This window comes from Lissotriton vulgaris, chromosome 1_1, assembly GCF_964263255.1.
Source record: "Lissotriton vulgaris chromosome 1_1, aLisVul1.2, whole genome shotgun sequence".
Classification (NCBI taxonomy): domain Eukaryota; kingdom Metazoa; phylum Chordata; class Amphibia; order Caudata; family Salamandridae; genus Lissotriton; species Lissotriton vulgaris.
In genome coordinates this window covers 1342851098-1342877258 of record NC_141685.1, presented here as the reverse complement: position 1 = coordinate 1342877258, position 26161 = coordinate 1342851098, and the positions used below count along the sequence as shown (strand labels likewise).

The 26161-nt window shown below is 43.0% G+C and overlaps 1 protein-coding gene across 2 annotated transcripts in view; it reads left to right on the top strand.

The window, feature by feature from the left end:
* The window catches only part of ARHGEF25 (Rho guanine nucleotide exchange factor 25), a 922723-nt gene that overhangs the window by 729987 nt on the left and 166575 nt on the right, over positions 1-26161 (top strand). For both annotated transcript variants that reach the window (XM_086966568.1, XM_086966567.1), the window contains 2 exons: positions 16626-16715; positions 21090-21182. In XM_086966568.1, coding sequence (XP_086822694.1) covers positions 16626-16715; positions 21090-21182 — 183 coding nt within the window. The remainder of the gene's footprint in view (positions 1-16625; positions 16716-21089; positions 21183-26161) is intronic.

Sequence of the window (26161 nt, the reverse complement as noted above, 5' to 3'; positions counted from 1 at the left end):
AATCGTTCATGCAAAGGGCATACTCCACACAGCCAGACTTCATAGATTTGGCCTCTAGGTGCATTCTTAACTGTACCAGCTTCAGGAATTCGGTCGGATTCTGGTTTAATGCATCTGGCATATTCATGTCACTCGATGCAGGTCTTTTGTGGTGAAGTCATCATGGCCCTAACAGAGGAGGCTGGTTGTGTTATTCCAATAGACCCCAAAATCGCTATCCTGGGCTAGGTAGGTTGCAGTTCCACCATACATAAAACATGTACTGCTCTGTCATAGTTTTTAGCAAAGAGACAGGTTACAGGCCGTTGGGGCAAAGCCCATAAATGCTATGCCTGGCAGGAATCACTTGCATTCTACAATGCTCAACTTGAACTATACGCGGTCCTCCTCTGGACCGTAACCATACCTAGAGACATATGGATGTCAGTGAAAGCATATTTGCTTACTGGTGTTACATAAACCCCTCATCCCTACCGCCCCAGTGGGGATAATACCACTGCTAACAACTGCACCCACCACCTCAGTATCAGAATAGGAGGTGGAGCTCTCTGAACTGGACACATTACACACAGATTGTATAAACCCTCGTTTGCTATATTCTCCTTGATACTGCAATTTACCACTTAATTCCCAATCTATAGCTAATACTGTACAACATAATTTGTGCCTAGAATGACCCCAATATGTTATCGCTGTGCTCGTTCTATTCTATATCTGTTTGTGCTATCATTGCCAAATTAAATCAATACAAAAAATAGGGGTTGAAATAAGACTAGAACTAAACTTAAGGACACACACAAACCACTGAAGTACTCCAGTCCCAATTCAGTTAATTAACTAAACTTGCATTCACATATTACAGGATAGATACGTATAGCATGTATGCAGCTAATTTACATTGCAGATGTAACACATTTTCCTTCATTAGCAAAGAAAAACACAACAAAAGAATAATTAGTCATCAAATAAAACCTTCCTCGATTCTCAATGGTTTTCTGGACCTTGGTGCATACTTCAGTCTGTCCACCAAAGTGGCTTCGGCCTGGTCAAATGTGGTGCCACTGCCTTGGATAGAACTTAAAGGATTGTTGTCAATGACATCACGACAGTACATATCATCTTTATTGTTGGTACTCATCATTCCATACACGTTGAAATTGGCCAGTTGGCTCATGCACATTCTACCCTGCTGAAACTCCAACATGTGCCATCTTGGGTGATGACACTTCCTTTGTTTACTCTGATTACTTTGATTGGTTTAGAAACTTTACTTTTGCCTTTATGTACACAATTTCCCAGCCACATCTTGACCCAGTTTCATACTGATATGTTAGGTGATGCTACTTTATATTTTTTGTCATACCACTTTTTCAACTTCTTCTGGTTAGCTGAAACTCTGGTCCTTACCACATCCAAAACCTCCCCACTTAACATCTGCCTGACATGAAATGTGGACTTAAACCACCAGGGATAAATTAATGACATGGGGTTCCTTCCCTTCATTACAACAAAGGAGAAACCCCTGTGACAGAATGTGGTGTGATCCTGTATGCCCATAGCTTGTCCCAGTTTGCTAAGACATAAGGCAGCTCTCCTGTCACAGCTATTCCTTTATATATCTGTTAAAATGTTCTACTAAACCGTTGCATTGGGGATCAGTCAGTCATTCAAGATAAGCTTTATTCGGCTTTTGAACAAACCATAAAGGCGACATCATAAAACAATTAATGTGCAAGTAACAATTTATAAAACGGTGTACAAAATCTCATCGATAAAAGACGTAACCATGGGTAAGATTAAAAACAGAAGATAAAAGTCCTACAGCTAGATTCATCAAAGTCCCGTTTTGCGAGTCAGTTATAGCGATTATTAAGGAATCGCTATTACAGACTCGCAAAACGGGATTCATGTACAAATCGCAATTTATTTTGCGATTCCTACTGCTTCCTTATTTGCGATTAGCTAATTGCTAATCGCAAATAAGGAATAACTCCCAATTCATTCCTATGACCCTAAAGGCCCATAGGAATGAATGGGAAGACATATCAATGTGCGAATCACTATTAGCGATTCGCATTTAGAGTTTGCGATTTCAAGGGTGCAGGGGTGTCCAAAGGACACCCTGTAGCACCCCTGAAATGTAAATGTAGACTGATGTTGCGCACACACATGTCCAAATGACATGTGTGTGTGTAACATACAACTTAGAAAAATGCACTAAAGTGCTTTTTTCAAAATTTTCGCTATTTACACGAAGTCATACTTCGCGGTAAATAGCGGCCAAAAATAGCGATTTCGCAATTCAAAAATGGTTCATGAATTGCATTTCATGAATCTCAAATAGAGATTCCTTAAATGCAATTCCTCGCAATTTAGCGATTTCGCAATTTGCGATTTTTGCATTTGGGATGATGAATCCCAAATGCAAAAATTGCGCTCGCATAGGGCCAGATTCTCAGAATCTGGCCCTTTGCAAGCCGATTTTTCAATGATGTATCTGGCTGTTAATACGCAATAAAAATGTTAAGAATCATTCAAGAGCAGCACATAGAGGAGTGGCCCAATTAACATCAGTACACTCGCCCCTAAACTTAGTAAATTAGTGCTCACTACTATTTCTCAGGTTCACTGCTGCAGCTTTAAAAGAACTAACTGCATTTAAAAGTGGTATCTCCCTATACTATTTGGAGATACATAAGCACAGGTCCAACGTGATTATAGTCACCTGCTTTAGTAATGGAATAATGTAAATAAACCTTCCTGGGGACCACGTAAAAATGACTGAACATAGTAAAATGTAGGGTGTCCAATATGTAAACTGCAGTCCTACCACGGGAAATAGCCAGCAGATAGTGCAGTAAACCCATCCTGAACTTGGTAAGCAGGAAGCAAGGACACATCCTCAGTAGACTGAGAGATAGGGCTCCGTAGCAGAGACTGATTTTAACAAAAAATGGCTCCAAACACGAGGTACCTTTAGGGCAACCTGTCCCCTGGCCTTGGACCTCTGTTGCATAAAGTGTTCATTCAACCACTTATAGTCAGCCTTCACTATTCTCTCTGGCGTGTTAAATAGATCAGCCCTACCGAGGCTCTACAAAGTTTCCTTGATATACTTGAGCCGCAGAATATACTGAGAGCGAACTAAGGACAAACAATCCTTTGTAATTAGGGCTTCCGGTTTTATGGAATTTATTTTTGGGTCATTTCCATCTGCATTAATCCATATTTTTTTTTAGATAGTGATATCTGTACTTATCCATATTTATTTTGGGTGTTGGGAAAAATGAAGTTGAAACTAGTATATTTCCACATTTATGTAACCGATAAATATACATTCATGCTTGAATGCCTGATAGGTTTAAATGATATGAACACCCACAGATGATAAATCAATGCACGTTTATGAAAACATTAACGTTTTAGAGTCAAGGTTGAGCATTTCTACTGCTGCTTCAGCCTCTATACCTAAATTCCTTTCTTTTTCTTAACCTTTTACCTGTCCATCCACTAAGCTATTGGCCAAGCAGTCAGGACAGACAGCATTTAGAATCAGACAAAAATAATCGAATTTCCATTTTTATTCACTTTTAAAAATAAATACAGACAGGGAAATGAATGGTTTTCTGTCTGTATTTATAGTCAAAAATCAGTAAAAACGGAAAAAAAGGGAGCCTTATTCATATAATCTCTTTATTCAGCCAGTGATGGCTTCTCTTCAATAGCAGAGGAGTGTTGCCCCCCCTGCCACCCTCAAAAGTTGAAAAATATCACGATAATAAAACAAGTTTATTATTGTTTTATTTTTCAACTTCTCCATGCTGCTTCCGGGGGAAGGAGCCATCGTGGGCAGTCAGGAGAGGGAGTAGTAGGCAACACTGCCATCAGTGCGCATGTGGGTTTGGCCGGCCATCTGAGGCCGGCCAAACCCACATGCGCACTGAGCTGTCTCCAACCCAGCTGCATTGAGGATAGGAGAGAGGGCAGGCAGAGGCTCCCAGTCTCCCTGCAAGCTCAAAGCTCCAGCGCTTAGGCCAATCCTGATGCTGCTTTCTATCATGAAAGCAGCATCAGGATTGGCTGCAGGGGAAGCTGGGAGCCTCTGCTGCAGCGAGGAGTGGACAAGGAGAAGAGCGTCGGTGGTAGGTGGAATTTAAGTAATTTTATTTTTTATTTCTAAATGTTTAATATCCTTTTCCCCTCCCTCTCCCCCACCTCCCCCTTGTCCATCGTCCTCCCCAGCCCCGCCACTACGTTTGCACAATAGCCGCTCATGAGTTTTGTCTCAACCCTGGACTAAATGTCGATCCAAATGGAAATGGAACGGAAGGCTGTGATGTCAGTTATGCAGCCGACTCCCAATTCTTCATGTACTGAAAAAGCGAGGGCACTTCGGGGAACACATAAAAGAAGTCTAAAAAATAACTTTCTACAGTCTGCAACAAGGTCTGCTTAGCATACCCCCTAACCATGCTCCCATAAACTACTTTGGAGATACATTTGGCCCTATAGACCTCCAATAAGGCCCTAATAGGTATTTTACCTAACCGCGAGTCGAAGTTAAAGACCGCTGCATTGGCTCATGCCAATTCCTCCTTTTTACTGGTCACTATAGGATTCCAACTCAGGGAAGAGTCAAACAGCATGCCCAAATATGAAAATACTCTGATATTTGGTAATACACTAGTCTTGTTAACATTAACTAACAGGTCCAGGTCATCCATGAAAGTGACAAAGGAAGTCAACAGGGATTGCAGACCTCTTGCCGTCTTGGCCGTTATTAGTGCATCGTCTTCATACAAGAGCACCAGTAAGAGACAAAGCCCTGCCTGGGGACAATCGACATGAGTAGCCATCAAAACCTGCTCAAATTTGTTGATGTACAGGTTAAATAAAAAAGGGCCAACATTCAGCCCTGTTGCACACCTCTTTGGATACTAAAACAATGTGTGCATTTAAAATCTTTAGAATAACACACAGTACTCCTAAGTAAGTCCCTTTAGAAAAAGATGATATCCCAATCCACCCCCATGGATACCATGAAGTGCCACAACTTATCTCTGTTTACCCGGTCAAAGGCCGAGGTCAGATCCATAAATGCTAGATGGATGGAGCCAGGGTGAAGTATTTGCTGAGGACCATATATAAATTGAGACACTGGTCTACAATTGACCTGCCTGAACAAAAACAGTACTGTAATTCAGATAAAGCATTGTGTTCCTCAACCCATATCTCTAGCCTATCTAGGATGACCTGCCCAACCACCTTCACAACTGAGTCAAGCAGTTAGCTAGGCCTGTAATATAGGGGGCTGTCCCTGTCACCCTTTTGAAATATGGGTACAATACTAGAGACTGCAGGGGCCCTTTAATGACTGCTGCATTGATGACTGTAGTAAAGATGGAGGCCCAGACGTCGGCATCATTGATATATAAATCAGATGGAATTCCATCAGGTCCTGAGACCTTGTCTTAGTCAACCTGGCTATCCCCTTTTTAACTTCCTCAAGCGAAAAAAGCAGATTGGAGGTTCCCCCCCAGCAATCATGATTAATTGGGGATATATTATAGGCCTCCTGAAAATGGGACACCCAACAATTTTCAGCAATACCTGACCCCAACGAATCAGTGATGGCCGGTGCCAGAAAAGGACTTATACCTACTCCAAATGTTGGAGCTACATTTCAACATGCTTTCCTCAAGAATGTTTCCCCATGCAGCATCCCTTAAAACTTTCTTGCGCTGCATTATTTTCAATCTATACTGTTTCTGTCTATCCTTAACAAGAACTGATTCCCTTTGTTTAGCGCTCAAATCAAATTTAAGATTACTTAATGCCAGGAAGCAACCTTTAAAAAAAAAATTAAGGCTTCAATGTTGTGTTCCGCAACACTGACCCCTCCAAAAGTTCAGATACCTTGTTAGAAATCACTGCAAATACCCTCAAGGTATCACAAGGATTAGATTTGTTGGATTTACAGGAGGTAAATTTGTTCATGCAGCAGAAATAAAGGGTTTTATAAAACCTGTCAGGGACGATCTGGGACCGCCTAAGTCTTCTTCCCCAGTTAGTACTCTTGGTGACCCCACTTTAACCCAAAGATTGCACTTGTATCATCAGAGAACAACATAAAGATACACACACAGGATTGTGGTCACTGAAGGGGCTCTAGGGTATCTCGACCTTTGAGACAAAAGAAAAAGTTGTGCTGCAACAATAATAAAATTGATGTATGACTCATATCCCTTCCCAGTGAACGTAGGATTAATAACACCAGCTTTGGAGGATGCAAGTTTTTCACGGGGTAGAACTATGTTAAACTCATTTATAATTGCATTTAACACTGAACCTTGGTAAGAATGTTTCATATGCAAACCAGGTAAGAATGAGCAGCCATAGGGGTCCCCACATAAGTGAACATTGAAATCTCCAACCACAATGATATTAGCCATAGACCATTTGGTCCTATTCATATTTCTCAAGAAAGAGCATTGGGGATCATATAAAGCGGTGCGTATGTGTTCTATGTGGTGGGTGCATAAGAAGAACTTTTTTCTGCAAATACCAACTGAACAACATTATCGGTGATCCACTTTTTGGGGAATCTTTCTCGCCTGAAAACCTCCATTAAGAATTCCAGCACCACACTCGATGTTACCTTTTCTGCAAACATTACCTCGGGCCATTTTGAATGGTAATCTGTCAATACTACAGCAAACTGTAAGTTGCCTGGTAAAGATTTTAAAGGGCCCACACTAGCCAAACCCACAGGCTACTAATACACACTACGTGATAGACCTTTCAGCACTGACATTCCCCTGTGTCCCTTGTGGCATAACTCAAACAAAAAAACACAGAGACTTTTTGAAGGTACACATTTGAAATTGCCAATCGCAAATTTCCCTTTAACGGACAATTTGGAAGCAACTTGTGCAAAAGAATGAAGAGAACGTTCCAAGTGCTTACTCACTGGACATCCTTCTCTTAAGTACTTTTTGACTAGTTTCAATTCGCTATCATCCTCATACTCAGTCCCTCATTCTTCTCTATTCCCTTTACCACACACATCACATGATTTTGTCCCCACATCAGTCTTCATTCAACCCTTCCTTCTCTATTTTCTTGTGACATCGTGATCTAGATAAACAATCTGCATTTTTTTTCTGACTTGGTATAGATACAGCTTGGTAATTATACTCGGAGTTTAGAACTCAACATTGCTATGGAGCATTTTAATTTCTCCCACCTGCTGGAGACCAAATGGAAATGAGGGGTTATGATCTATCTGGATCACAAATGTATTCCCCCACATAAACGTTGAAGGAGTTTAGTTGCCCTTACACAAGACAACAGTTCCTGTTCAATGATGGAGTATGTACGTTCAGATTAAGATTAAGGTCTGGGATGCATAGGCAACCACCCACTCCTGATACAACCCCAAGCTCATATGCTGCAGCAGCTACAGAGATAACACATTTACTACCATTAGAAAATAGCTGTAAAGCAGTAGATCAGTGATTAAAGTTTTCACAAAATCAAACGCTTGATGTTGTTCTGGCCCCCACACAAATTTGCTTTTTTTGGGTAACAACTTCCTAATTGGTTCTACCACTGATGCAAAATTAGGAACAAATTTTGCATAATATTCACATAACCCTAGAAATTACATGAGCCTGTCCTTATTACCAGGTGCAGGAGCATTCTTAATGGCATTCACCAGACTTTCTTTTAGAACAACTCCTTTGGCGAACATTGTGTGTCAAAGATGGCTAATCTGTGGTTGAAACAGTTTAGACTTTTCCAAACTTAACACCAAACCTTTGTTGAACAGTCTCCTGCATATTTCTATCAGGATCTCTCAATGTTCCTTTTCACTTTTAGAAAATACTAAAATATCATCCTGAAAACACCTTACGTGTTCCTTCATGTCCTTGATCATGTGGAACCACTTTTTCTGGAACATCACAGAGGCAGACGCCAGGCCAAAAGGCATCTTCTTGAACTGGAAGATGGTGTGACAAATGCAGTTAAAAGATCTGAACCCCTTGCCAGTTGAACTGGATGATATGAATTCTGGTGGTCTAGCATGGAGGAAACAGACGCTCCATGCAACAATGCCAGAAGTTCATTAATTTTCGACAAAAGATGTTTGTCCACTTAGATGTTATCACTAAGTGCCTTCAAATCCACACAAGGTCTGAGGCTTCAATCACTTTCTATTCTTTGCCAGAACTATAGGTGAAATCCACTCTGGTGATTCTGTTTCCTCAATGACATTTTCGTGCTGCAATTGATTCAGCAAATTTTGTAACTCCCTTCTCACACTAAAAGGGATATTCTTCACTCTTTGTCTCACGGGTTCAGCACCAGTTTTAAGTTTAATTTCATGTTGAAACCCTTTCAATTTTCATAACTATTACAAAACTCTTCTGGAAAGGTTATGATTTGCTCCTTCATATCCATATCCTTGATCACCAAGACTGGATCGTCAGCACTAGGGTTTAGTTTGATTTTTAGTATTGTTTGATCAATCCAACCTAGAAGATTGGCACTCCTTTGCACCACATAAATCTTCACATCGATGGTTCTTCCTTTGAACTTGGCAGTTGTGGTAAAATGTCATAGAAATTGGATGCGACGACCATCAAAAATTACTGCTTGAATCTCAGGCTGCTGCAGATGATTCACTTTTTCACCAAGCTGTGCATCAAAGTAGGACTTAGTGATGATGGTAAAAGAAGAGTCGGAATCAGCCTTTAAAAGTACCATTTTATCATGCACCTGAATAGAACACATCGGTTGTTTAACAACGTCATCTGTACCATCCCTTCCATCCTCTTGTACCATGAGTACTATTTTCTAAGACTTCCTTTGATATTAATTTGCTTGTATCACCTGCTGCATCCTCCTGCACTTGGGAAATACATGGATGACTTTGTTTCTTTACTTCACGGCACATTTTGTCAAAATGTCCTGTTTTTAGGTTGAGCCTACTTGCAGCGCGCATACGTTGCTCGCTCTGCGAGGCATGGTGTAGTAGGATATGCTGTGGAAGCCTTGTCCACTCTCCGCCCATATTTGTCTTTGGCTTTGTGTCATTGTCCTTCTTAAATGCTGGCTTCTGATTGGTAAATAGGCTTGTTATCCCCTCCTTGGTACTGCCTTATCTCCATTTGTTACAGCCCATAAGGACTGGACCTTTTACTGGTCATGCTACATGGTCTGCTTTACCATGGCTAACAGCCCTATTCCGTTTATTTTTTTTATTTGCAGCATGATCTGCTATCACTTTAGGAGCCGCGCTTGTTTATTTAATTAATTTGTAGCGCGGACCGCTTTCACTTTTGCGGCAACGCTTGTTTATTTAAGTGATTTGCAACGCTGCCACTTTCACATTGGCAGCCACGCTTGGTTATTTAATTAATTTGCTGTTTTCTTCAGTGTGAGGGGCACAAGCGGGGCTAGAGCCAGGCATGTCACGCGAGGCTTGGTTCTGTTGTGGTGAAAGGCAGGCACTTTTACCTAAACAAGCAATTGCGATGCAATAGGTCTCGCATTTAAGCGAGTTTGAGCTATTGACATTTCAAATGACAATGCCTTTTATTTTTGTTTTCGTTTTTTAAAACATAAATAAAAGGCATTGTCATTTACAATGCCAACAGCTTAAACTCAAGTAAATGCGAGACCTATTGCCAATGCTTGGTTTCTATGCTTTCAAGGGCGAGGCAGAGCAAACCACTGGTGTGTGTATATCAACTTCTATTTTTTATAACGCCGGGCGTGGAGTTCTGAATACATGCGTTAATGTGAAGTACTTTATTGTTAGTCATGCTATAATAAAGACACGTTGTTTTATTGACTAAGCAGTGTGCCATTTTCATTTGTAAGTGTGATGCTGCGCAAAACAGAAGCCTCACTGACAGATGTTATCATTCAGTACATACTGTGATATAGTGTGTGGCGTGTTAAAGCAGAGTGTGGACCCCCTTCTTCTGTGCAATAATGCCTCGGGTGCTGCCTTCGGAGAGCTGCAGCCCTCAGACTCGAAGGGCGGGAGAAGATAATTAAACTTATCACTGGGCACGCGGCTGCACCTTCTGGACCCCTGAGGTGTCAGACTGACCTTTAACTCCATCTGGCTATTGCAGGTTAGGGCCAGTCACCTTCTGGCTTAGAGATGCCCCTGCCGCTTTAGGGTCGCTTCACTGCGGCATTCCTTTAACTTCTGTTTAGCATTTCTATCAATACACAGGCGTGAAGCTGCATTGCGCGTGGCACCTTCTGTGCTACATGTCCGTCTTGGCGTTGTCTTCTAAGCAGATGCTATCCATTCACACGCGCTTCAGCGAAGCTCATCTTCACTGTGTGCAGGGCTGCGGAATGGGTGTCCTGCCCAGGCTAATCCTGCCTCCTCAGGCCACCCTGGAGCCATCTCAGGACCATGGGAATTCTCGGGTTCCGAAGGCAGGATGAGGAAGACCAAGGTCTCTCGTGGTCGAACAGCACGTCGCCTGATACCCAACGAGTTGACTGCGGATAGAGAAATTTCAAAACAACTGTGGCCCCAGACTGTGACCAGATGCTTTCACCACGAGTAAAGCATTCATTCCACAAGCTACTGTCTTCAGATGTGTGTAGGTACCACTCCTGGCTCTGTCGAGCCAGACGCTGGTAACAGCTGCTAAGCTCTGCCCAGCACAGGAGGCATGTTCAATGACTGTGTCACTGAGTGCAGTTCACACTCACCCGTAACGAGCCACTGGTTTGGTGCCAGTCGCGTTTGCATGCTCCATATCGGTTCATGCAAACAAGTCACATTGATCATGTAGCGCTTCTTGTTACTCAGATGTATTCAAAGCGCTTCACAATTTAGCAGATACAGGACCTGGCTCTGAGAGACAAAGTTGTCCAAGACCACACAATGTGTCCAAAAAAGGAGCCTGGGATTTAAACCATGGTGGAAAGGACAGAAAGTAAGCGGTTTGGACAGTAGACCATTTTATGTGGCCAAAAAGACAAAGGGAGGAAACACAGATAGCTAATTTCCAATGGCAGGCCCCCGTTTAGCATCAACGGTGACACCAGCCAATGCAAATGAGGGGCGGGGCTTAAAGCCCTTTTCTAAAAGTACTCATTAGCAATAAATCTTGCCGAGCGAGCTGCGCTTGTGAGCATGTGCGCAGCAACTCTAGACAAGGCCTAAAAAGGGCATGGCCTCTGACCTAGAGAAAATTCTAGCAGACGTTTTTCCTTCTGAACCTGTTATTTGGGTACCCTATATATAAATTCTATCAAATGTAGTAACAGCAAGTGCACCGATACTGCATATGATGGGGGGGTGCAAAGATAATTCCTATGCACAAGAAAGATTGTTGTACTCTACCTAATAACTATCTTCCCATTAGCCTGATCGACAACCTTCAGGCAGGTTCTCAATACGGTTATGGCCTGGATGAGATGACTGAAAATGATATCTTATGAAACTTCCAGGCCTGGTATAGACCAACAACCAGTAAATCGACCAGGCCTTCTGCTTCCTCCTGATTAAATGGAAACCAGAAGATATCAGTGGTGAGAACCTCTATGTTGCATTTGTTGATTTCCGGAAGGCTTTCAATGTGCTCCCAAGTGAGAAATTGGGTTATGTTCTTTTTGAGCTAGTAGTTCCATCAGGCCTAGTAGACATTATTAAGCGGTAGCACACAATTAGTGTTTTCCAGATTTGGTGGAAATTTAAATTGCGAACTTACGAAATAAATTGACATCAACAAATGGTTCTTCCAAGGAAGTGTTCTGGCGCTACGTTTTTTTCTTTATATAGGAGGCTGTGTGGAATTTTTAACCAACTATGAGAATGATTCTCCCACATTGGCTGGCAAGAAGGTAACTGCCCGCCTTTTTACAGAGAATAGCTTATTAGTTTCCAAAACAAAGAAAGCATTTCAGACTCTTTTTCAGTTTTTTTCCAGATTTGTGCTATCCAAAGCCTGCAGATAAGTGCACAGCAGGCTAAACTGATTGCATTCAACCTGCACAGCAAATTTAGGGGTAAACTAACATTGGGTGCAAGTACTCTGGAAAGAGTGAAGGAATTTGACTACCTTGGAGTTAGGCTTTCTGATTCTCATACATGGCCAGAGCAAACACAAAAAGGTATACGACTATTAAAACATAGAGCACCCAGCCGCGGCCGGTGGTGGGAGTACCTGCCTGGCGGTGACGTGGGGAGGGGGAGGGGCAGGGTGGGAGGTAGTAATGTATGAATTTCAGAGTTTAACAGGTAGGTAAACATATAAATAAATACAACGAATTTCATTGCGCGCACTGCATCTTATTTGGTGATGCAGTGCACGCAACAAAATTTGTTTTATTTATTTATATGTTTACCTATCTGTTAAACTCCTTAATCCATAGATTACTACCCCCCACCCTGCCCCTCCCCCTCCCCACATGACCGCATGGCAGGTACTCCCACCACCGGCCGCGGCTGAGAGCACCTTCAATAATCAAGTTTGTTAGGGTGCAGCAAGTGCAGCAACTTATCCTGTGCCACCGGCCCTCGGGATATATAGAGCCTTGTCAGTTAGTGCAGCTCTCTATGGGTCGGAGCTTTGGGGGCACACTAATGTGGAGAACCTTGGTAAAGCCGGAAATGCTTTTTTTAAGATTCCTACCGAGGCTTCCTCAGAGTACTCCGCTGCTGCCTCTTGGACTTGGCCTGTTTTTAAACATATAGCTGGATATGCCAAAAATGCCAATTTCATATTGCCTCAGAATTTGGTTCACAAAGAAACTTAATTTATACAGAGAGAGTCTTCAGGATTTTATAGGAAGAGTGCAAATTTCCAAGATTGTCTGACTGAGTTCTATAAAGAACACCCTGTCAGATTTGAGATTAGGCGAGTCCTAGACTAGGACCTCCCTTCCACTCTAAGCGTTCAATGTATTGTGACAAGAGACTGGCATTACACTTTTGAGGAACTGTACTCATCATCTTCTATGGGTCGACTGTCCAGTGGGTTCTTAAATATGAAATGAGATTATAAATGTGGAGAATTACATCCATCCATTTTTTAGCAAGAATCCTTTACATGAAGTTTCTGCTGGGGATCCTCCCGTTAGTATCTTTTATGAACTTTCCGACGACTTCCGAACCTGAATCCAGGCCATGTCTGGTTTGCAACTAGTTTGATGAGACCGAGGAACATTTTTTATGTTTTGCAAATCTTAGGAACCCAGCTTGAAATGCGTCAAACCTTTGTGCCATGTGCTGGGCATGAAGCAGAATCAGAACTTCTTAAGAATTCTGAAGTTGATTGCAGCCCTTGTGTGATGTCCGGGAAATTCGAAATATTTGCTATCTGCCTGGCATTGAAGTTCCAACGCACTAAAACGAGGGTGGTAGATTTAGTGTCTGCTACCAAATATAATCACATGAGTTGTGTAACTAGTAGATGAACTAGCTAATGTTTTTATTGATTTTAATATGTAATGTATTGCTTTTTTTCTACATGAGTGTTAATATGTGATTGTATCGAGTGTGTTTGTGTATGTATTGTATTGTTGACAATAAAGGAGTACAACCTCTCTGCATACTCCTCAACATCCCTTTTTGAATCCCTTGGCCTTAAGTACATGAGGAAATGTTGTAAATCTCAGCTTTGAAGAGGAGTAAGCCTTTGCACTGATATGTTATACCTCGATCTTTAATAATCAGATGTTATTGAAATTTGACAGGTTGTGTGTGAACGGCGCTAGACCTAAGCTGAGCGCCTTCATGTCAGGCTAAGCCTCTGTTTTATGTCCCTGGGCGAGTTCGCACACAGGTATTATAAGGGCGAGGCAGGCTATCAGAGGTTTCTGTAACAGTAAAAGTGATAAAACCTTATCAACTTACAGCTGTCCTGCTTGTGTATCCGCAACCACGGCAAGAGTGTCTGCTTCCGGTGTTCGGGAACTTGATTATTGGGGGCTGCAATTATGCAATAAACCAGTGGTGGACAGCGTGGGGTCCACGAGATGGTAGATCAATTTCAGATTTTCAGGATAGCCAAGGACAATGCAAATGAGGTCTATTTAGATTAATTGGGGCATATGCCTCAGGCTACGCAATTGCAATTCCTTAATAGCGATTATTAAGGAATCGCTATCAAGGAATCGCAGTTGCCTATGCATGTAGGTTTTGCAAAAATATTTGCGATTCCTCCACATTCCTTAATTGTGAATCGTAAATTGCGATTCGCAATTAGGAATGCCTTCCCATTCATTCCTGTGGGTCTAGAGGCCCATAGGAATGAATGGGAAGTCATTCGCAATTTGTGAGTACCAAATAGGAACTCGCAAATTGCGAATGCAATTTGAAGGAAGATAGGGGGCCTTAAAGGCCACCCTGATGCACCCCCAAATTTGGCATGTATGCTCTTGTGGAGGCGCACGCATATGCCCTAAGGGGGGCATATGCGTGTGCCACAACTTGCAGTTGATGGTAACTAGCATTTCCAAAATGCGAAGTTACTTTGATGCATCCCAAATAGAGAATCGTAATTTGCAATTCCCTTAAAGCATTTGCAATTTAGCTAATCGCAAAATTTGTGATTACCTATATTGCAAATGGGTTTTGGGTTGATGCATCCCAATTGCCTAAATACCGGTCGCAAAGGGGCAGATTCTGCGAATCGGGCCATTTGCGATCAGTATTTAGGATGATGCATGTGCCCCATTGTATGTAAAGTTATTTTAAATGGATATCATGAAAATATGGCCCTGGTTGAGGTTTCGTCTACCTAGGATGGGAACTGCCGCAGTAAATCCCCTGACATCTACACCCCAGTCATCGTTTTTCAGTTTACAGTGTTGCAAACTTTATTTAGTTTGTATGGATGCTGCAGCGATGCTTTAAGTAGAGGCATCGTAGTTGCATCCGTAGACATTGCTGAATTCTGATGCAGTACAAATTTTATCTGCTATGTGCAGTATGAAAAGAAATTACATTTAATGAGGCTTATTTTTGCTATCTATTTTTATACGACCGCTTTTTATCTGCTTCTCTAATCGCTGTATTTTCTTGTAGTTTTGAATGTTGTAATATTCTGAATTGATTAGCAATTTAATTGTGGTGGCTACAACTGCACAATGAACGCTTTTGTACGAGTATTACAAAAAGAAAATACATTGTTTTCTGAAGCGTACAGAGCACAAAGTTCTTGCAAACAAAGTGCCTATTTAACTTTAAATGTGATCAGGAACCTTTCATAAAGGTTTGTTATTTTTGGTAATAGTGTTCTGGATTGCTGTTCAACGTGTATGCATATGTTTAAAGATATTTTTAAACAATATTAAGTATTGGAGTGCTGTACAAGGTACGATGAGGGTGTTTATGAGGAAATGAGGACTGTTCAAAACTTTTTCCTAGCTGCATGCTCTGCGATTCTGAGTTTGTGATTGCAAAAATGTGTTTGACCATGTACCAAAGTATTTTGTGAATCAGTAAAGTTTTACTGATTGCCAAAATGAGTTTGTGACCGGATATCGAATCAGTATTTGAAGGGGGCAGGTTTTGTATGTTCCTTCTGAATACAAAATTGGTGCCAGATGAATCAATGGTTTGCAACTAGAATGTCAGTTGCAACCCTTTGAAAAGTTGCCGACTATAAAGTTAGGATGGTAATTTGTTCGCAAAAGGGAATGGGTCCCATCTGGACCATATTCACTCTGTGACTTGATGTAAATGTTTCTGGGGAATTCGGCAGTGTTCCAATGCTAGGGGACCACTGCCAACTCTCAAAGAAATATTTGTTTAACTTACTATTTTTTTTAAAACCTCCCCCTGTCCTTCAGCTCCATCCTTAATGGAAATGGGGCTGCTTGAAAGAATTTATTTTTATTTAAATGCATTCACAGACATGGTGGTTTGCTGACCATCTGTGTGATTGTATTTACTCAGAGTGAGTTGCTATTTGCGATGTAGCTAAGTTGGAATGCCAACCAGTGGGATTCCGAATTTTACTAATTTACCTATTAGTAAGTAGTTCGGTTTGCAAAATTCAAAACTGGTCGCAAAAATACTGGTCACAAATTTTAAAGTCATTGGAATATTGTTTAAAGTAACTAGAATTATTTTAAGATGATCGGAATTAAATGTCAAAGTGCCCATCCTTATAATTAAAAAGATGAGTGATTATTGGAAGGGATGAATATTTAAATAATGATCACATTTTTTAAGGTCAAGGAAATCCTTCCAAAAATTTCACAATTGTTCATAAAAGTTTGATACATTAATTTTGTTAAAATTATATTTTTAAAAGGACTAGACTTTTTTTATCAAAGGCGATCAGCATGTTATCCAAGCGTTCTCAATAATCTTTTTTGCACTATAAATTGCAATTTTCTTTATTGGTGCTCAGAATTAATTTAACGTCCTATTATTCTGATCAACAGTCTTTAATGTTAAGACCCTTTGCAGTTTACCTTGTTTTCATGGTATAATATTGTGGCATAGCTAGTGAGGTGTTTCTATGCTGTTGTCTCCTACAGAAGCCTGTAACTGCATTGAGGTATCAATATGTGTTTCATTAGATTCGCAAGCCCAGAAAATGTTTAACCATGTTGGCTCATATGTTTTACAGGAGCGTCGCCTGCACATGTATGTTGTTTACTGTCAAAATAAACCCAAGTCTGAACATATTGTATCAGAATACATCGACACCTATTTTGAGGTGAGTTGTGTGATTGCTTTGTTTTGTTTTTATTCTTGAGCTGAACTGCTCAGCAGGCATAGTATTTGTCATAGGAAGGGTGTAATAAAGATGAAGAGCAGTGCAGACTGTATTTGCCTGACCAACGGCTAAAAATGAAGAGCAAAAAAGGATAGTCCTCTGTGTCCAGAGGTGTGGAATTTAATAAAATATCTACTTGTCCATGGGGCAGATTGTTTCATAAATCTACTTGTCCTGTGACAAAATTCACTTGCCCCTTTGGTGCCATGTAGTGGAACAACAAATTATGGCAGCCATCTCATTATATAAGTGCTCTGATATAGCCTCTCTGATTATGCCAGGGCTTATACCATAGCATGGTTTGAATACTTGGAATCCCCTTATGTTGCCACATTTCCACAGATCTACATATTGGGGCTGAAGGTAGTGGTAAACAATAGTTACAGGGTTAGAATGTCCTTTTGAGTCTGTGCAAACCTACTAACTTGCATGTTTTAAGGGTTTTCAACAACTCTTCTCTAATTTTTTCCCATACTGAGAAATGTTGGCAATTTACCCAAGATGTAAACCTTCTTCCAGAATTGAGAAAAAAGTGGTTGGCGGAAATGTGAACTTGCAGACACTCAAATTTTCGCATGAGCAAATCAACACATGCATGTTTGTTCATGCTAAAATGCAGTTCACAAATATTTTGTAGGAGTACTATTTCTTGTCCCACTTCTGTAAGTTCTTGGGAATTCACGAAAGCTGTATAGCTGCACTTAATGCAAGGACATATTCCATAGGTGCACATTTGAAACTTTCTTTAATAATTGGGCCCCTAATTTGGTCTGGCATTGACCATGACCTTTTGTGTATATTAAAATTCTGTCTCTCGCTGTATCGGCTTGCTTCACTATGAGTGACAGCATTCTGCTCATTCACAAGGAGCATATCAGCAGACTAAGTAGTTTTGTTTAGTGCCAGTAACTACTGTGGCAGTGTGTGCTTTTTGATACCAAAAAACAATTTTTGCTTTCACCAATGTTTGTTATAATGTTTGTAATGGCGAGGGCCCGCAGCTCCCACACCAATAAGGTTTTACAAAACCGCACCAAAACAAGTCACACATTGAGAAAACTAAAAAACCGACCACCAATTTCAGGCCTACTAGCTTTACCAATGCTTGTTTTTTTGTTTCCCATAATCTTATTAAAACTGGTTACACTGATTTTCTATTATGAATATATTTGGGAAATGCGTGCGTCAACACATGTTACTAAATGATGCTGCAAAGAAATGGTACCTGAAATTTTACAGTAGTTTAGCAAAATGTTTCCTGCTTTCATATTTCTTATGAACATTTTATTTTGAAATCAAAGAATCTTTAATCTTGCTTTCAAACTTAAGCAAATATTTGCATCAAATCAGAGCATTTTGAGAGCTTTACACATAGCCTCGTATTACTAAACTTTGAAAACATGTGTACACATTTTTATACTGAAACAACTGTCAGTAGTACAGTCGGAGCTTACAACATTTACTTAGAGCGCTCACCCTGATAATAAAGGCTTTCAATTAATGAACCATAAATACAAGTTTGAACAGCATTAACATATGGGCAAAATTCTTACCTTAACTGCAGACAGTGCCCTTTCCTGATCTATAATGTGGGACTGCCAACTGGCAGCCAATGGGTTTTTGCTGCAGGGGGTTGGGCCTACTTGTCCCAAGGACAAAATACACATGAACACTTGTTGCCCTTGACCCCAAACAACAGGTCCTAGGCATCGAGCTATAGCAATTCCACATCCCTGGTGTCTCTTGCATGTATATTACTTAACCAAAATGCCTGGTGTAACGGAAGTGGCATCATTCACCCTTTGACTCCTGATGATATCACATGGCTGACCCTCCCTTAGCCTTTTAGCTGCCTTTTTATTTGCTGCTCAGGGGCTAGTGGAGAACAAGGAGTCCAAGTTGTAGAAAGTAAACAAGCCTTCTTGAACCCTATTCACATTGAGTTTCTCCCATTGGCTTCAGAGGCCTGGGGCATGAACAGCTCTTAAGGTACTATATTTCAAGCCATTGATAATAGTTGCCACTCCTGGCTATTAATAATAAACATCCATGCTAAGCAAATGCAGTGGTTGTGTAACAACCTCAGTGAATTGCTTGGATTTTCACTAGGGACTGTGGGCTCTGCCATGTCTCTTAGGCTTAGAGAGGCTTCATTAACCCAGGGTGTTGACTCTAATTCAAAGTCAGTGCTATTTGACAGATTCTGGTGGATCCGTGAACAAAACTGAGTTAATGGTGGCCTTACATGTGAAACCTGGATACAGATTACTGCCTCAGTAAAAAGATGGATCATGACTGGGCTTCTTCGAAGTCTCTATTTACAATTTAAGGATGGATTGGACATGGGATGTGAACCAAATCCTCTCGATCAAGAGCAGGAGTGGGTACTTTTTATTTTACATTACACACTGTCTCTTCTGCTATGCCAATTTGACTTTAAGCATGTGAAGAGCAGCGAGCTGAATAGTGATCTTTTCAGTGAGCATTACCCTACTGTTCTTGATTCAGTCCTGTCCTTCCATAGAGATTTCTTCTCATTCTGGAGAGAGACATGATTTTGTCAGAAGCGCCTGTCTTACTTGAAGGAGCTATCCCCATATGAAGAGAACCCCACCCTTGCAGTTGGAGCCCCGTACTGTTATATAGGTCCATGCTCTTCTTGAGAGAGGTCTGCTTTTCCAGAAGCCATAGACAGTCCATCTGGAGAGCACCCCACCCTTTTGGAGGTAGTCCTAGTGTTCTGGAGCAAATCATATCACCCTTCCTGTGAGAAACATGGCCTATTAAGAGTCCCATCGTTCTGAAGAGTTCTATTGTTAATGGGTCCTTTGTTTTTGAAGACAGCCTCTTCCTTCTGAAGAGTCTTCCACCATTCTAGAGAGGACCCCACACTTCTGAAAAGAGCACTTAATTTATGGAGAGAGAGACATCTATCCAGTGAGAGCTCCACCCTTTTTAATCAAGCCCCAGCTTTTAGGACAGAGCCCTTTTATTAAAAAAAAACACTTTTGAAGAGAGCGACTCTTCCCTTCTGAAGGGAGCCCCTCCTTGAACAAAACAGCCTTGCCCTTCTGAAGGGAGGTTTGCTCCACTGGAGATAGCTTGGCCAGTCTAAAGATTGCCCAAACCCCTGAGGAGAAACTTGCCTAAATGAAGAGAGCCATGACCTTCTGATGATAGCCCTTTGCTTTGTATGAGTGTTCCATCCTTCTGAAAAGAGAAACAACTTATGACATGAGCCCCTACCTCTGTAGCAAAGTCTTTTCAAAGTGATGCCTTTAGTCAAATTAAAAAAGAACAATTGATGGACAAAATGCAGAACAATGTCATACATTCACCCCAGTACAGAGATCTGGGCCTAGATCCATAATTTGTTTGCTCACCATGCCTTTCCAGTTTAGACCCAGCCATGTGCAAATCTGTCTTGACCCTGCGCCCAATGGGAACAGTCCAGCCCGAACTGCCAGGCAAGGTCCTCCCTGAACGGGAAACATCCTTTATCACAAAACCATTACAACGCGGTATGGTTACATCATGATTTGAACAACGCAAGTCATTAAATCGACTTGCCCTGGAGGGCGGTCTAGACTAAGGGATAGTGTGAATTACTATTCCAACACCTTCCCTACTGTACGTAGACTGGAGTTGGAATAGTAATTCACACTAATCCTACGTCCAGCGCCCTCCAGCTCAAGTCGATGTAACGACTTGCGTTGTCAAAACTGCGATGTAACATACTGCGTTGTGTTGGTACGCGTTGTATCATCATACATCCCCCTGGACTGGAAACAAACATCCTAGGACCGGTTTCGGGCTTTTACCCCTCTTCAGCCAAGATAGCTTGACTCCAGTGACACGGAGAGCACAGGACACATGTCTGGGCATACTTTGTTGCCCCAAGCTGGCAGCATATGCCCAGACGTGGGTCCCTTGCTCATTTTGCCACTGGATTCAAGCTAGCCTGGCTGATGAGAGGTGTTACCCCAAAACGGGTCCCACAATGCTTGTTTCCGGTTCAGGGAAGACATGGATGGCTTGGCAGTTCAGGCTGGACTGTTCCCATGAGGTACAGGGTCAAGACTGATTTGCATATAGCTATGTCTGAACTCGAGTGGCGAAGTGAGCTAAAGAATGATGATGGATTCAACCCAGATATGTGACTGAGGGTTAGTGTCTGAAAAGTTTCAGCACTCTCTCCACCATCTCCTTGCGTCTGCTTTATTCAAATTAGTAACTCAAATTGCCACTTCCCCCCATTTCTGATGCTAGGTCTCTACTCACCTCTGGTTTTTGACACCTCTTCCTATCTTCTAGGAACTCAGGCAGCAACTGGGCCACCGGCTACAACTGAATGACCTGCTCATCAAACCAGTGCAGCGAATTATGAAGTACCAGCTGCTGCTAAAGGTAATCATCCCAGCTTCTCTCCATCACATTGACTTGACAGCTCAATCTCATGTCTATTTCTAGTATTTTAGTTCACATGTACACAATTGGTATTTTTGATATGTTTTAAGAGTCTTCTTCCAAACCAGATATCTACATTGCACAGAAAGGTTTCATTATTTATGGCAACCAATGACATATCACTGATCACGCCAACATACCTTGTTGTACCATTAGAAGATTTCTTTGTAGAAAGGGCCAAAGTGAAGTTTTAAATTTTATGTATACAATCCTAGCATATAAAGATTTATTTGCGAAAGGGCCCTCAGATTGTTTGCCTATCCTTTTGGTAGAAAGAGCCAGGGGAGTAGTGAACTGACAATGAATAAACTAAGTATAAAGAGATTGATAGAGAGAGACCAAGCCACAATGAAATAGGACCATTGTACCATAAAGTCTTAGAAGTGCCTGGTGAGTGTTATGCCCAAACAAATCAGAGAGGATCTTTATGATCCTGTAGAGAGGCCTAGCATCCTGCCGGTCCAGTGGAAGGCCTTTCCTTAGACCATGGGGTGGAGGACCACCCACCACATTTAGCAATGCTCACCTGTCTGTCGATGATGAAAAAGCCGCAGTGGTGGATGCCTTTTCTCCTTTGGATTTCCTTTTGTGTCCTCCATGCTTAGGAAATAAAAAATCAGTGATTCTGGCCCACCCAAATTTGAGCACTGTGATCTGCCGGGTTCGAGATTGGCAGGCTACCAGGTCAAGAGTTTCAAACTGCAGAGCCTACTATGTTGTTGGAGTTGTTGCCTTCTACAGTAGTCTCGTTGACTGTGTTATTGTCAACAAGGATTTCTCATTGGCTACCCTACCACCACTGAACAGAATTCATGTTTCTTTGACAAAGGGATGGCTGTAATGCTATAGAAACTTAGATCATTGTTTCATGTGATGCCTGGGTAGTTTGACTATAAAGATCAAATACATATTATCGAGTATTGTCATCAGTCAAGATTGCGCTGTATAAAACTGATATATATATATATATATATATATATATATATATATATATATACACACACAGTTCACATCCTTTGAAAAAAACCGGGACCCTCGGACTGCGGTGCACACCAGGGTCAAAGGCACCCTGTATGTATAACGTTTCACCACACGCTGACAAGCGTGAAAATGCACTCGAAATCCAGTCAATGTTCACCATCCAATTATACCCTCCAACAAGGTTCGTGGGTATATATTTTATTCCAGCATGGAACACAGTTCATGGAACTAACCCCCAACGCGTTTCAGCGGAAGTCCAAAAACATCCTTTCAACAATCTCTTAATGATATATAAAAGATACTCGGACACCTTCCTTCTGCAAACAGCAATTTATTGCGGCAACAAACAACGCGTTTCGGCGGTTAAGCCTTGATCACGTTCTGTTTGCAGAAGGAAGGTGTCCGAGTATCTTTTATATATCATTAAGAGATCGTTGAAAGGATATATATATATATAGGAGGAGATTCGGTGTGATATTGCGCGCAGATGCCAGAAACGCGCTACAGAGGTCCCGTTCTTTAAGGTTGGCCCGGGTCATACTGGTGAAAAAACATGCTCCTGCATGATTTCTTCTTTGTCCAAGTTATTGGGAGACCCGGATCACGCCACACAGCACAGACATCACAAGGGCAGCTGTAACAAAGTCTGTGACTTCACGGAGGGGAGATCGAACTGTCATATCTTCTCCGACCCTGTGGACACTGAACGCTGGATGGCAGGAACGTTTGGGGACCAGAGGAAGCTTTTCTTTGATCTAAAGTCACGGGAAATGGACTGTCAGCACATCACAAACTGCCTGAACTTTGCCTAACCACATGGAAATGTCCCCGTGCAACACGTTCCAGAGAAGGGGATTCTGGGACTCGTAGTCAGTACCGGCGGCGAGTGGTGAGCACATGACTAAATTTAAGGGGGCAGGGCGAACTCTGACCAATAAGGGCCAGCAGGATATTTGAGCAGTGAATGTTGCGGTCGCCTGAACATTGCTAGGCATCTGAGGAAGGCCGCCAGGCCGAAATGCATAATGCCGCAGATTAATTAAAGAGAGCTTCCACTGTCTCCCCTGTGTGGCCTCTACTTCTTTGTCAAAGGAGGAGATTCGGTGTGATATATATATATATATATATATTTATATATGCAACAAACACGTGCACTTTCAGTCACGTAAGCCAGACCACACCAGCGATACTGCAAAGAAATTAATTCTTTATTTAAAAGGATTTTCAGGGAGGAGCTACGCGGGCATCCAAGATGGTCGCGTGAGCAGAGAGCTCCCGTGACCCGCACCGTCCTTCTTTATCTATCCTTCATCTATCCTGGTCATTTTGACGGGCTTTTGCAGCGCCATCATCGCTGATGCTACTGATCCTTCTCTGGTCACAATCGGACCCTGGGGACCATTTTTCTGGACTTTGCAACTTTCTGGCCTGCCCGCGGGCGCGACCGGGGACTCGGCTGCCCACTTTGGCCGACCTGTAATTGAACAACAACGGCCGCCTGGCATCTGGCCCGCCGGAGGTGTATTGCTTTCACTTTCGGTTTCCTTTTCTTTGTTCCTGTCTCCTCCTACTCTGCCTTGCCTGCGGCCCTCTCAGCCTGCACTATCCTCCGTTGGACTGGCAAGGAGGCTGCGACACCTCTGTCTCAGTGGCGCATCGGAGTTCCGAGACTTTTCTACCTTCTCGTCACCTCCCCTGGCTATCTGACCGACACTGAATGCGAGATGGCGACGAAAGTGGAGGCCGAAAAACGCCGGAAGGCGGCAACCCGGGGGGGATCGATCCAGTCAAACATGATCGAACGCTACACCCAGCCGAGGGGCTCCCCCGGGACCGTATGTATGGGTGCTGAAGGACTTCCAACAGACACATCGTCTACTTCGGAAGTATCGCTCCAAGACCTAATGGCTGCCATTACTGGACTCAAGGCCGACATGAGTCAACAATTTGAAGCCGTGGTGACCAAAATAGACACGGTGGCGGTGGATGTGACTCTGATTCGGGCCGACTTGGCCAAAACAAATGAGCGGGTGAAGGCACTAGATCTCAAGACGTCGAGCCTGGTGACCGACATGGCCGAGGCGCAGTCCGAAATTGGCAATCTGCGTGCATCGCACGACTTACTGCTTAAGCGGATGGAGGACTATGATAACAGGGCCAGGCGGAACAACATACGCCTTGTCGGAGTGCCGGAAGGTGATGGTGCTGTAGCGACCGATCTCCTGGTCGAGGAACTCATAGTCGCCCAATTGGCTCCGGCGGGACTTAGTAAGTTCTTTGCCTTGGAGCGCGCTTATCGTTTTCCCGGAGGTCGAGTGAAGCCGGGGAACCCACCGAGGCCTATCATCGCCAGGCTTTTTCACTACCGGGACAGGGATGCTATCCTCCAGGCCGCCCGTAAACATGGTCCCCTGAAGTATGACAATAACTCTGTCTCCATCTATCCCGATTTCACTCCTCAAGTGCAGCGACAAAGATCAGGTTTCCTTGGAGTGAAGCGTCGTCTACGAGACCGGGGACTGAAATATGCCATGCTGTTTCCGGCCAGGCTCCGGATCGAATATCGGGAGCGTGCCTATTTCTTTGATCAACCCGAACGTGTAGCCGACTGGCTGGACTCGTTGCCGGCAGATGACTTTGGGAGCGGAGGCCCTGGTGGTGCGGAAGGTGGTGCAGCGGCCCAGGAGTAACAGAAGCCCCAGAGGTTCCGATTGAGACTATGAAACGTTCTGTGTACATTGACTTATTCCCTATTGACTCTGCCCGTGGCGGTGCGGTAACGGGTGATTTCTCCCTTCCTCCTCGGGGGGTTCTTTGTGTAGAAGTATGGGGCGACAGGCACACTGCAGTTGGGGGTGGCTTCTTAGTCAGCAGGGGTGCAGGGAGGGGGGTGTTGTAACGGGTTTGGGTCTTGGGGTTGGTGTTTGGGGACTTGGTTCTGTTTTGTTTAATCTGTTTTGTTCTTTGTTCCATGGTACTTCACATCTTGCAATGACTTTTCATAGTGGGCTCTGCTGGGGGGTGGGTGTGGAATGTTTTCGTCGCAATGGGGGGGGGTGAAATGCGGATTCTTTCTTGGAACGTAAATGGTTTGGGTGACCGGATTAAGCGGGGCATTGTACTGCAATTCTTGAGGCGCCACGCCCCTGATGTTGTGTTTCTTCAGGAGACCCACTTGATTGGCAATGCTTGCAAGGCCTTAGACCGCCGGGGATATCGACTTGTTGCACATGCGGGTTTCACTTCGGGTTCCCGGGGTGTGGGTATTATGGTGAGGTCTTCCCTTGCTCTTGCTATCGACGATGTTATCCTTGATGAACGTGGGCGGTATGCTGCTGTTTCGGGGAGGTGGGAGGGTAAGCAGGTCGTGTTTGTTGTTGTCTATATCCCCCCGGGACTGCAGGCTACCACTTATGCTGATTTAGGCAGGACTCTCCTTGGGCTGCCAGACGGCTTGCTGGTCCTGGGCGGGGACTTCAATTCTGTCATGTCCGGCGACTGCGACAGGCTACCCCCTAGAGTGTTGCCACAGTCCCAGATGTGGTTCAGTGAAATGGCTGACACTTTTGGTTTGGTTGATGTCTGGCGCTCACTACATCCCGCACTCCACCAATACACTTTTCACTCTGGTGCGCACGGCAGCCTCTCCCGCATTGACTATTTTCTTATGTTAGCCTCCACCTTGTCCACTGTCCGTGAGATTCGACATCTCCCCCGGGGTATCTCGGACCACTCCCCCCTGCTAATTACGATTTCTGTGGGCGGTCTTCCTGGTAACAGAGTTCCCCCGATTCCTCCTTGGCACTTTCGAAACCCCCGGCTCCGCTCAGACTTGCTTAAGGCAATAGATTGCTATTTTTCTGAGAATATGGGCTCTGTCACTTCCCCCACTGTTCTCTGGGAGGCCTTTAAGATGGTTATTCGGGGGTCCGCCCTGT